General features: G+C 35.3%; 1 protein-coding gene across 1 annotated transcript in view; it reads left to right on the top strand.

Annotated features, from left to right (window-relative positions):
• Positions 1-12,443, top strand: part of STPG2 (sperm tail PG-rich repeat containing 2) — a 594,553-nt gene that overhangs the window by 9,366 nt on the left and 572,744 nt on the right. The window contains exons 2-4 of the mRNA XM_049630905.1: positions 596-708; positions 6,945-7,103; positions 10,125-10,289. Of these exons, the coding sequence (XP_049486862.1) occupies positions 596-708; positions 6,945-7,103; positions 10,125-10,289 (437 nt within the window). The remainder of the gene's footprint in view (positions 1-595; positions 709-6,944; positions 7,104-10,124; positions 10,290-12,443) is intronic.

The following is a 12,443-nucleotide window of genomic DNA, read 5'->3' as shown; positions in this document are numbered from 1 at the left end:
AAGTTTGTCTAATTTTATGATTACTTGTTCCAATGAAATTTGTATCTTAGATTTGTAGATCTTTATTTGAGGTCAGGTAATCAAGAAATATTTACCAAGTACCAACTATGTACCAAAGTAAAGAGACATTATTAATTACTTGCTGTAAACTCACTTTAAATTATTTCGATCTAAGCTGTCTCTGCAACTTTATATATGCTATTTTCTACAAATAGTAGGTGCTATTCCAGAATATGAAACACTGGTCTTCTGTGGATAAAAACATTTTATTAGCTAAGCATAACTGACATTTTCATCTCAACCAGATGTACCTAAAAGAAAAAGGACTTTTGTTTTTTATTTCTTTAAGTATTTTTTTCTGTTGTTTAGGAATTCCAGTTCTGTAGGTTCTTTTATTTAATATATATTAATAAACACTCTGCTGTTACACCAGATTTTTTAAAAAATGCAACAACTTCTGAGGGCACCCATTGGTTCTGAAAATGTAGTCTCAACAACTGAAGTTACTAAATGATTTTATATATTTTGGATGCTTTTTCTGTGAAGTCACTGGGACCCTATCTTATCTGCCAGTGATATGATTTTACTTTTATAGGTGGCTATGCACCATTCCTTTCTTTGGCTGCCAGAGACAGTACTTTTACTTTTGCTTCTAACACTGAGAAAGCTGTTCCAGGTCCAGGACACTATAATGTTTCAGAAGCACAGGTAAATTTGTAATAGTTATAATTGTCTGAGTTAATAAGAATCATGCTTTCTTCCTCTAATAGACTAATATGTCATTTATCATATTTTATTTTTCCTTCATATCATCTTCTTTCTCCTTTTAATCTATATTTTGTTATTAGAATAAGAGAAAATAAATGTGTTTAATATTGATTGCCTGGTTGGGTGTTCTCCATTCTATATATTCTATAAGACATAAAACATTGTTACATGCTTCATGGTTCTTGAGACTCTTCAATGGGAGAATAAGACTATTGAATGAATTATGGTATGTGAAAGTTGTGTAAATGATCAAGATCTGTAGAAGGAGGGTGGCAGTAGAGTGAAAGAATTAGTTTTTGTGTCATACTCTTAAGCTATAGTATTGCCATTGTCTCATCTTGCACCTATACAGTCTCAAGAGTCTATGACCAGAATATTTTTGATGACCCATTCATGTTCAGAAGCCATGGATGTAACTCCAATATCTTCATAATCATGAATATCATCTTTTACCCTTTTCACATACATTTTGCATTCATACATAATGACTCCTTGTTGAGCCCAGCAGATCTTTATCTCCTCTGTTGGAGGCCCAGGTGCAGTCATTGATGCCTTAATTGTTGAATTAGACTTCCTAAATTAATAATAGCAACTATTCTATCAGGATTTTTTTGTTGGAAGCAATAAAATAGATTTCTAAGACAGATACTGGATTTACAATAATATGTATAGGAAGAGTATTTGGGTGGCTTATGGACCTGAAGGATGAATTGAACAGTGAGGTCTGAAGGAGGGACAGGACTAAGACGATTCCAGGTATGTCAGAAGTAAGAACTGCAATAGGGAACTGCCATTAGATAACTTAATTCTAGAACTCCGTCTGTTTTTTATGTGTGACTCCACTCAGTGTTAAAATTCCCAGTAGGGAGAACCTGATTGGTCCAATGGTTCCTGGGATAGAGGATCCTGTGTTTGGAACCTCCTTTAAAACCACAAAGTATAGGGAAGATTTCTATCTGCTGGACAGATAGAAAACAATAGATTTACATTACATTTTACCCCTTGACCGTCCAGTTCTCTTCGTTCTAATGTGCACCACACATACACACAATTCTTTCCATACATATAATTTTAAAAATGAAATTATTTTATGTATAATTTTCAAGTATAACTTCTCTGAAGGAGCCAAACTAGTGTCTAGCTATTGCATTCAGAGATGGTATTACAGTGTGACTATCGAATGGATCTCTATATTAAGGCCATTTTTACTCTTGTTTTTTCATATTCCTTTTCCATTATTCTGCAACTTATAGATTAAATGGTAAGTAAATATAACATGAGATACTATAAAGAAGTGGTTAGTAGTGTGAACTCTGGAATTAGACTGCCTACATTTGTTTTTCATTTTGTTTTTTTAAAAAAAAATTAATGTTTATTCATTTTAGAGAGAAAGAAACAGAGAGACAGAGCACGATAGGGGGAAGGGCAGATAGAGAGGGAGACACAGAATCTGAAGCAGGCTCCGGGCTCTCAGCTGTCAGCACAGAGCTGCTGCAGGGCTCGAACTGACAAACCACGAGATCATGACCTGAGCTGATGTGAGACGCTTAACCAATAAGCCGCCCAGGTGCCCCTAGACTACCTATGTTTGAAATCTGTCTCTGCCACTTACTAACTGTAAGACTTAATCTTCACTACTTAATCTCTGGGCTTTAGTGTCCTCATCTGTTTAACAGAGATACTAAATTTGTAGGATTTTTCTAAGAATTAAATGTTAGTAAGCATTTAAAAATAGTGCTTGATTATAGGTAGCATTCAATAAATTTTATCCATTATTAGTGCTGCCATTTTACAACAGAAGAGGGAAAGAGAGAGGGGGAAAATGAAAACAAAGTGATGTGGGAAGCAAGGAAATGCAGATGGGATCTGTTAGTTTCTGTAACTGATCATGAAGCTGTAGGTGGCTTAAGATTTTTCCATTACTCATTCTGTGTTCCCTGTCTCTTTAACAGGGACTTTATCTGGTGGAGTTTTTAGCTTGATGTGGTGACTACAGTCTTTAGTTCTAAGAAGTCTGTGCTCTGTTCACAGGCTTCCTTCTCAAATCTTTAAATAAACTTGCTCTTAGCATTTTCACTAGGCATTATAGTTCGAGGAAGCTCTGCAAAGTGTGTCTCTGTGTTCTTCCCACCACAGTGCTGTGGCCCCCTCATTAGTCCTGTTTTTCAGTCCTGGCCAGTGTTAATCACCTCAGCCAATACACTGACTTCCTTATTTTGTTTTCTGCTTTCTAGCATAAGGAAGCTGGAATGGCCAGGCATGGTCTCAACTTCCAATTCAGTGGGACATTTATGGCTCTTTCCTGGTTTCTTAAAACTTCTAGAATACTAATGCCTAGAGGACAAAAAGCAAAAAAATAGTAGTGGGTCATTACAGTTAATTGGAAATGTCACTCCCATTTCCTCTCCATGGCCTATGGCCAGTGTATTATGGGTCTATGGGTTTGCTAGTTCTACCAGTAGTGCTTTATAAAGACTGTAACTCCACTCTTCGAAGAGGGGAATGGAATAAAATATACAATAGATAGATTTCAAACTTGTTAAATATGACAAATATGAGGGTGTTGGGATATTTTATTAATACTGATTTTAGTGAATTCCACATGTAAAATAATGCAAAATGCAATTTAGATCAGACTTTATTTTATTCCAATTTATTTCTTGGATTTCAAGAATAAGGAATTAGAAAATGTAATTTTTTTAATGTAATAGTTGACCTAAAAAAAAAAAAGTTCTAGTATTCTCTATTTTTGTTCTTAAAACTATAAACAAATGCCAAGAGAAGATTGATTTCCTTCATTTAAAAGATGACTATGACTTATTTACTCAATTGTTGAATTTTTTTTTTTTTTGGTAGTTTTAGGCTAAATTCCTACAGAACTTTTAGAACTTCAAGAAATGTGAATTTATCACAGTTTAAAACATAAAGTTCATTATTTAAAAATTTTTTTTTAACGTTTATTTATTTTTGAGACAGAGAGAGACAGAGCATGAATGGGGGAGGGTCAGAGAGAGCGGGAGACACAGAATCGGAAGCAGGCTCCAGGCTCTGAGCCATCAGCCCAGAGCCCGATGCGGGGCTCGAACTCACGGACCACGAGATCGTGACCTGAGCCGAAGTCGGCCGCTTAACCAACTGAGCCACCTAGGCGCCCCTAAAGTTCATTATTTTAAATGACTGAATTAGGAAATACATTTGTGATGTGGCATAGTTAGCATACTAATTCTGTAAATAATTAATATACTGAATAATAATTAAAGGGATAATCTTATTAGAGATTAATGCAAGTGATTAATAATTTATTTTAATACTTTTATTTTGGAAGCATAGGTTGAAATGTTGCTTTCTATTAGCAATTACTTAGTAAATATTATTTGGAGACTTCAAATGAAATTTAATTTAATTTAATTTATTTTATTTTATTAGCCTATTAAGTTGTATACCTTATTCTGTTCAGATCCTGTTTCCTAGAATGAATCCCACTCCAAAGGGTCATTTCAGATTTCACTTATGTTTTCCTGGTTCTAATTCTGTTCTAGTTTGTGACCTGTCTCTGCATGGCAGATACCATCTTGTTTCTTGCTACGTAAGGTTGGTTCTAGATGTGGAGATCTCTTCTGTGGATGTAGATAAATAGTTATATTTCATATTTCTTGCTACCTAGGCCTAGTAATAGATGTCCAAATTGTTTTACTTAAAAAAAATTTTTTTTAAATGTTTATTCATTTTTGAGAGACAGAGAGAGACAGAGTGTGAGGGGGGAGGGGCAAAGAGAGAGAGAGAGACACACGCAGAATCCGAAGCAGGCTGCAGGTTCTGAGCTGTCAGCACAGAGCCCGATGCGGGGCTTGAACCCACGAATTGTGAGACCATGACCTGAGGCGAAGTCAGATGCTTAACCGACTGAGTCTCCCAGGCCCCCCTGTTTTACTTTTGATCTGAGAAATACATCTCACTAGAGCTGAATGATAGGATATTGTATGTGATACAGTGCATGGTCTCACCCTTCAAATGAGACTCTGCCTCCTTTATTGTTGGGAGGTTGGTGGCAATATAGTAATTCATCAAGTAACCATAGCATATAGACAAAAGCACAGTACCCAAGAAGTAGTAAGGCTATTTTTCTCACAGATTTTCATATAAAATATATAGTTACCTCATAATATAATTTTTGCGTTATTTATCTGACATGTAGTTCCTTTTATAAACTCTTGTAAAATCAGTAGAATTGGTAATTATGAAATATGAATAATTGGAAAAAAATTCTTGGTTAATTTCTACCAGTTAAAAAATCAGATTAATTTTACTGTCTTCTGTTGAAGTTCAATATAAATTCAAACTGCAGTGTGAAATGTAAGATCATAGAGACTATAGTAATGGCTTTCAAATAATTAAGTTTTGAGGAGATGTTCTCCTTTCACATGATTTTACTTTTTATCTAACTTGTTAATGTTTTTGCAAAATCATTACGTTTCATTATAGGTCCAAGCTCTTTTCAACATAGGGATTATGATCTCATTAAAACAGTTATTAAGTAGTGAATTGGTGACCTAAAAATATAATTTTGATTCATTTTTTTAACATAAGATGTCTTTTGTGTATTTCTTTTTTTTTTAAATTTTTTAAGTGTTTATTTATTTTTGAGAGAGACAGACAGACACACACACACACACACACACACAGGGTGAGCAAGGGAGGTGTAGAAGAGAGGGAGACACCGAATCTGAAGCAGGCTCCAGGCTCTGAGCTGTCAGCACAGAGCCCGACACGGAGGTGGAACTCACAAACAGGGAGCTCATGATCTGAGCCGAAGTTGGAGGCTTAACTGACTGAGCCACCCAGGTGCCCCTCTTTTGTGTATTTCTTAAAAGCTCAGGGGCGTTTGGGTAGCTCAGTTGGTTAAGCATCTGACTTCAGCTCAAGTCATGATCTAGGGGTAGGTGAGTTCGAGCCCCGCATGGGGCTCTGTGCTGACAGCTCAGAACCTGGAGCCTGCTTCTGACTCTATGTCTTCCGCTCTATCTGCCTCTTCCCCACTCATCCTCTCTCTCATTCTTAAAAATGAAAAAATGTTAAAAAAACTGGAAGCAGCTGAATAAGATGCAAACTAGAGATAGACTCAATTAATAGTGATTATGAACAACTGACATATACCATGAGTATGTATTGGTAAGTGAATAACTTAAAAAAATCTGATTAATCAAATGCCACTATTACTATGAACCATTTTTAAATGATTACACTATGACTGTTAATTGAAACTAATATGATGGAATTTTATCTGAATTCACTGACTATTACCGAGTTGATAATTTTCTGATTCCAGAGAATCCAGACATGTGGCATGGAGAGCTGTGGGAGATTCCTCCCTGTACCTATTCTGCAAAAAACAATGTGTAAAACTAATTTGAGATAAAACCAAGCTGTTAAAAAACACAAAAAACAATCAATCAAACAAAAACCCATGCTGTTGCCAGTAAGCCTACATAAACGTCCCTAGATGTAGCCAAAAAATAATTCACGAAAATAATTAATCCTAAACAAGCTTGGAAGGTTTGATTTTTCCCTGCAGTGTGAATACCAGTTTAAAAAAATTTTTTTTTAATGTTTATTTATTTTTGAGACAATGCAAGAGACAGAATGCAAGCAGTAGAGGGGCAGACAGAGGGAGACACAGAATCCGAAGCGGGCTCCAGGCTCTGAGCTGTCAGCCCAGAGCCCAACACGGGGCTCGAACTCATGAACCATGAGATCATGACCTGAGCCGAAATCTGACGCTTAACCGACTGAGCCACTCAGGTGCCCCTGATTACCAGTTTTTTTAAGCTCATTTCAGAGGTGCATATTTTCCAGAGGCCTGTTAGTACATACTCTTTATTCCTGCTGTACAACTTTGAAGATTCCTTTGTCTTGATTCCTGTTATAAAACTGAGTTTTGTATTCTCTTAGAGTGTCCTAAGTACAGTAAATTTTAGTTTGAGGTCAGAATTAAAACTATAATTGTCATCCTCTCTTGTTATCCCCTTTTACTAGAACTATGTCTTTAGTTAAGAGGCTTAACCCTCTCAGGTTGGGTTTTAAAACTGTTTGTTCATATTAATATGTAAAATTTACCAAATAGGTATTAATTATAAAATGTTTTTTAAAATTATTTCATATTTTTCTCTCTAATTTAGTGTAATATAAAAGGAGGCCATAGTCTACAAAACCGGGAGGAGCGTTTTAAGAAGTTTGTTTCAGATAGTCCAGGACCAGCAAGCTATGATCAGTTTTATCATGGAGCATCAGATATCATGAATAGAAAAGCACTACAGGTTAAAGAGCATCTTCAATCAGTATGTTCTGTTTTAAATTATGCTTCTGATATTTCTTTTAGTTAAAATAGAAAAGATTTAATGTTTTATATAGTAAGTGGAGTAAAAAATTTGTGTAGGAGACTAGCGGGTGATATGTTTGAAAAGGTACATTGGTGTTCTGTAATAATTTTTACACCAAAGTCCTACCCCTTTAAAATAAATAATCTAGAAGATTTTGGTCATGGTTTATTTAGAGTGGTTGTCTTTCCTCTTTCTCTAACTCCTTCACATAGCTCATATTAATTAAATTTTAATCAGCTTTGTTTAGGGGAACATATTTTAGGGCTAACTATTCAGTTGAATAATGTCAGTGCAATGACAATGATGTTAAGGTTTATATTTATTTATTAAAATTTTTTAACATTTACTTATTTTTGAGAGACAGAGACAGAGCATGAGCAGAGGAGGGGCAGAGAGAGAGGGAGACACAGAAGCCAAAGCAGGCTCCCGGTTCTGAGATGTCAGCACAGCGCCTAACACGGGGCTTGAACTCACCAACTATGAGATCATGACCTGAGCAGAAGTCGGACGCTTAACTGACTGAGCCACCCAGGCGCCCCTTTAAGTATATTTAAATATCAGCTATTTTGTGTGGGGGGACAAAGTAAATGTTCATTTACTTATGTAAGGATTTATCATACATTTTTTTGTTTTTTTTTTTGTCTTTTTAAGAAGGAAGTACTTGTCTTATTAGACATTAATCTTTTGCATTTTCTTTGTGACACTGTGTGGTATTTTCTTTTGAAAAGTAGTAAGTCATTTTTTTCAGACTTATGAATGCTTTTTAACTGACACATTAGGAATTTCTTTCTCTTCTTTTTTGAATCCTTCCAGTTATGAAATAAATAAATCATGGAGATGAAAAGTACAGCATAGGGAATATAGTCAATAACATTGTATAACTTTGTATGGGGACATTTGGTAACTGTACTTATTGTGGTGAGCATTGTGTAATGTATAGAATTGTCAATCAGTATGTTGTGCATTTGAAACTAATATCAGACATTTTTTCAGTGACTATGAATACTAGATATAATGCTAGGCACTGATAATACATAGAAGACAAATCACTGCTCTCTGGGATCTATATTTTAATAGGGAAATAATGAATGTAATTCAGTACAAAACAGTTGATGCGTTGGTATTTTAATAAACATATAATAAAATGTCTACTAGTAGCCCAACGTAGAGAGTTTTTGGAGGGAGTAGTCATAGCACAATTGAACTGGATCTTGAAGAATGATTCACTAAATAGGTAAGAAGAATGGGAAAAAAAACACTCCAGGTAGAGAAAACCACCTGAATAAAGACATTGAGGTATTTAACGGCAAGGTATGTTTGGAAAAGAACAAAGTTCTTTGGAATATTTGTAGTACAGATAGTAGGAAGAGGATGGAGAAGGAGGTAGGGGATATATTTTGGAAAGCCTTGACATTATGCAAATAATTTTTGAAAGTAGCAGAAGCCGTTCAATACCTCCTGTTTTAACTTGATAATCAGTCTCATAAGTGTCACTGAAACTACTTAATAGTTGTCTCTAGCAATAAAAAAAAAGTAAAATTCTGCCAGTGATAGTATGTTTATATCATAATTGTCTGTTGGGCATGCATGTACTCAACTATAGCATTTATTTATTCAGAAACAACAAAGGATCAATATATTCTTTAAAAAGTTTTTTTATTATGTTTATTTAGTTTTGAGAGAGAGGCAGCAGGGGAGGGGCAGAGAGAGAGAGAGGGAGATAGAGAATCCTAAGCAGGGTCGTCACTGTCAGTACAGAGCCCAATGTGGTGCTCAAATCCTCGAACCACGAGATCATGCATGACCTGAGCCAAAATCAAGAGTTGGGCACTTAGCTGACTGAGCCTCCCAGGTGCCCTATCAATATATTCTTAATAAGTAATTTTCCAGATAAATAAATCATTTAAATGCCAGTATTTTATTTGCTATATTTTATACTAGTATTTCTACTATATGTTACTTCTTTTTGTTTTTATTTAAATTATAAATATATATTACAGGAATTATAAATTTACATTAAAGGAAATTTTGAAAAAAGGATAATCACCCTAAAACTTCTGGCTCTAACTTTGAGAATTCTGTTAATTTTTGCATAGCTCCTTTCAGTTTATCATTAAATGACTTATGTATATTTCTATATATACTTATGTATAATTCATATATCGTATGTACCTATGGTCATCAAGTCTACTTTCTATTTCCATTTAGTATTATGTCATAGACCTTTTCCTTGCTATCTAGTCAGCATAATTAGGATATTTATACAAGGCATAGGTAATACGGAGATAAGTCTGGAACTGGGAAGTGGGAAGGAATGAAGCCAGGAAATGTTACACAAAACTATGAAGTTCAGGGGCGCCTGGGTGGCTCAGTCAGTTGAGCGTCCGACTTCAGCTCAGGTCACGATCTCACGGCCCGTGAGTTCGAGCTCCGCGTCAGGCTCTGGGCTGATGGCTCGGAGCCTGGACCCTGCTTCTGATTCTGTGTCTCCCTCTCTCTCTGCCCCTCCCCCGTTCATGCTCTGTCTCTCTCTGTCCCAAAAATAAATAAACGTAAAAAACAAAAACAAAAACAAAAAAAAACTATGAAGTTCATTTTTGCCTGGCAGCTGTTATGATAGCATGGCGTAAATAACCTCTTGGAACTGGTGATTGGGAATGTGACTGTAGGAGTGAATGCCTATTCTAAGCATGAGAAACACTTATTTACTAAGCAAGATAAATAACTGAGCCAAGGTAGAGGGACTCCTTACCTCTTAAGGTGGCTTTAATAGTAATATTATGTATTATCTTAATTTATATGATTAGGTAAAACTTGAATTTACTCCTTTAAATTACTTCCATAGAACAAACCTTTTTGGTTTATATTATGAAACTTATTAAGTCAATATTTAATAATTGCGTTTTAGTAATTTTAATATTTGGTTCTTCATTCTTTCTCTTGCTTCCAAGCAAATAACAGAAAATGTTTTTCTTACAGAAGTTTTCAAGGTCACCTACAGTTTCCAGAAGTGTTGATGTTCCTTCGATTCCTTCTTGTGGACGATCATATGGATATGATATTAATGAGGATGGCAGTATTATAAAACATTTTCCACCTGCTAGTGACAGCACACTAGGTCCAGCATACTATAAACCTCAATTTGTAAGTATGATGCATTTCCTATTAAAAATTGGAAGATTGTTTATAATTATGCATCTGTTAGTTAATGTAACCCTAACTGCAGTAATAAATAGACCCTCAAATGTCAATGGCTTAACTTAACGGAAATTCTTTTTTTCCTCACTCACATGAGTGTTCCTTGTGGACAAGAGACTTTCCTCTATGTAGAGATTCAGGGATGCATGCTTATTCCATTTGTTACTTTCATCATCAAAGGGCTTCGGTTCATCTGTATCCAGCTGGCAGAAGGGGAAAATCACACTGCTAGTGGGAGGATTTTGTGGCCAAATCTGGGTATTAAAGTTCAGTTACATGGCCATACTTAACTTCCAAGGAGGCTGGTAAATATAGTCTATCTATATCTAGGAAGAAGAGGAAACAGGTTTCACTTACTAGAAGTCTCTGCTACAATGTATAATCATATGCGATACATAGATATTCTTTTCCTGAATTTGAAAGGGAAATGAGAATTTTTATACTAAAAGAATTTGAATCTGATAGTGTAATCATTATTTATTCCACAAATGGTTGTTAAAAAAGGTAAGGAACTTTTCTTTAATTACAAGACTGAAGTACATAGTGCTTTGGACCTGCTGTATTTTTATACTTTTATGAAATCTGGAAGAATAATCCTTATGAGGAAAATGACCAAAATTAAGCATAGACTTGAGGAGAGGCTGAAGAGAGAGACACCTTGGGTGAAGAACGGGTATTCTCAGATTTGGCTTAACTCTTACTCTCAATACTCTATAGTTTTTTGTTTGTATATATGTCCATCTTTGGGCTTAGGGCCAAATACCTTTAGAAACCATTTGGTTTGTGGCTATACTGGGGCATTTTGGGTCTTAGATACTTTGAATTGTGAAAAGTTTTTTTTTTAAATATATTAATTATAATTTATATAATTACACACAGAATAGTACAAACATAATAACAGATACCCATGAATGCAAACTGGTGCAGCCACTGTGGAAAACAGTATAGAGGTTCCTCAAAAAGTTAAAAGTAGAATCACCCTATGATCCAGTAATTGCATTAGTAGGTATTTACCCCCAAAATACAAAAACACTAATTCAAAGGGATACATGCACCTCATGTTTATAGCAGCATTATTTACAATAGCCAAATTATGTAAGCAGCCCAAGTATCCATTGATAGATGAATAAAGAAGATATATATATATATATATATATATATATATGCGCAATAGAATAGTATTCAGCTATAAAAAAGAATGTAATCTTGTCATTTGCTGTAACATGGATGGAACTAGAGAGTATAATGCTACATTAAGTAAGCCAGAGAAAGGCAAATACCATATGATTTCACTTGTGGAATTTAAGAAACAAAAAATGAGTGAAGGGGAAAAAAAGGGAGTGATAAACTAAGAAACTGACTCTGCACTTGATCTTAGCCCAAAGGCTGAGAAGCAGTGAGAAACAGACTCTGAACTGTAGAGAACAAACTGGTGGTTACCAGAGGGGAGGAGGTCAGTGGGATGATGGGTGAAATTGACAATGGGGATTAAGGAGTGTGCTTGTCACCCTCGTGGGTGGTTTAGTCAGTTAAGCAGCTGACTTCAGTTCAGGTCATGATCTCATGGTTCGTGGGTTCGAGCCCTGCATCAGGCTCTGTGCTGACAGCTCAGAGACTGGAGCCTGCTTCGGATTCTGTGTCTCCCTCTCTCTCTGTCCCTCCCCTTCTCGTGCTCTGTCTCTCTCTGTGTCTCAAAAATAAATAAATGTTAAAAAAAAATTAAAAAAAAAAAGGAGTGCACTTGCCATGATGAACAGTGGGTGATGTATGGAATTGTGGAATCACTGTACACCTGAAACTAATATAACACTGTATGTTGATTTTACTGAAACTAAAATGAAGTAAACAAAAATAACAGATACTCATGGAGGACCCACCATCACATATAACATAGTAACATTAAACATAATTACCCAGTTTCCCTCCTTCCATTCTTTTTCCTTTGCTAAAGTAAACACTGAATCTATATTACATACATGAATAACAATATATATTGTGTGATTTAAAAATTTTAAGTAAATGGTATCATCTGGTATGTAGGCTGCTTGTTTTTTGACTTAATGTTATTAACCATGTGGATCTAATTCATTTATTGTTCTC

The sequence above is a fragment of the Panthera uncia genome, chromosome B1 (genome assembly GCF_023721935.1).
Source record: "Panthera uncia isolate 11264 chromosome B1, Puncia_PCG_1.0, whole genome shotgun sequence".
In the NCBI taxonomy this organism is placed as follows: Eukaryota; Metazoa; Chordata; class Mammalia; order Carnivora; family Felidae; genus Panthera; species Panthera uncia.
Note: the sequence above shows the minus strand (reverse complement) of the source record. Positions and strands in the feature narration are given on the sequence as shown.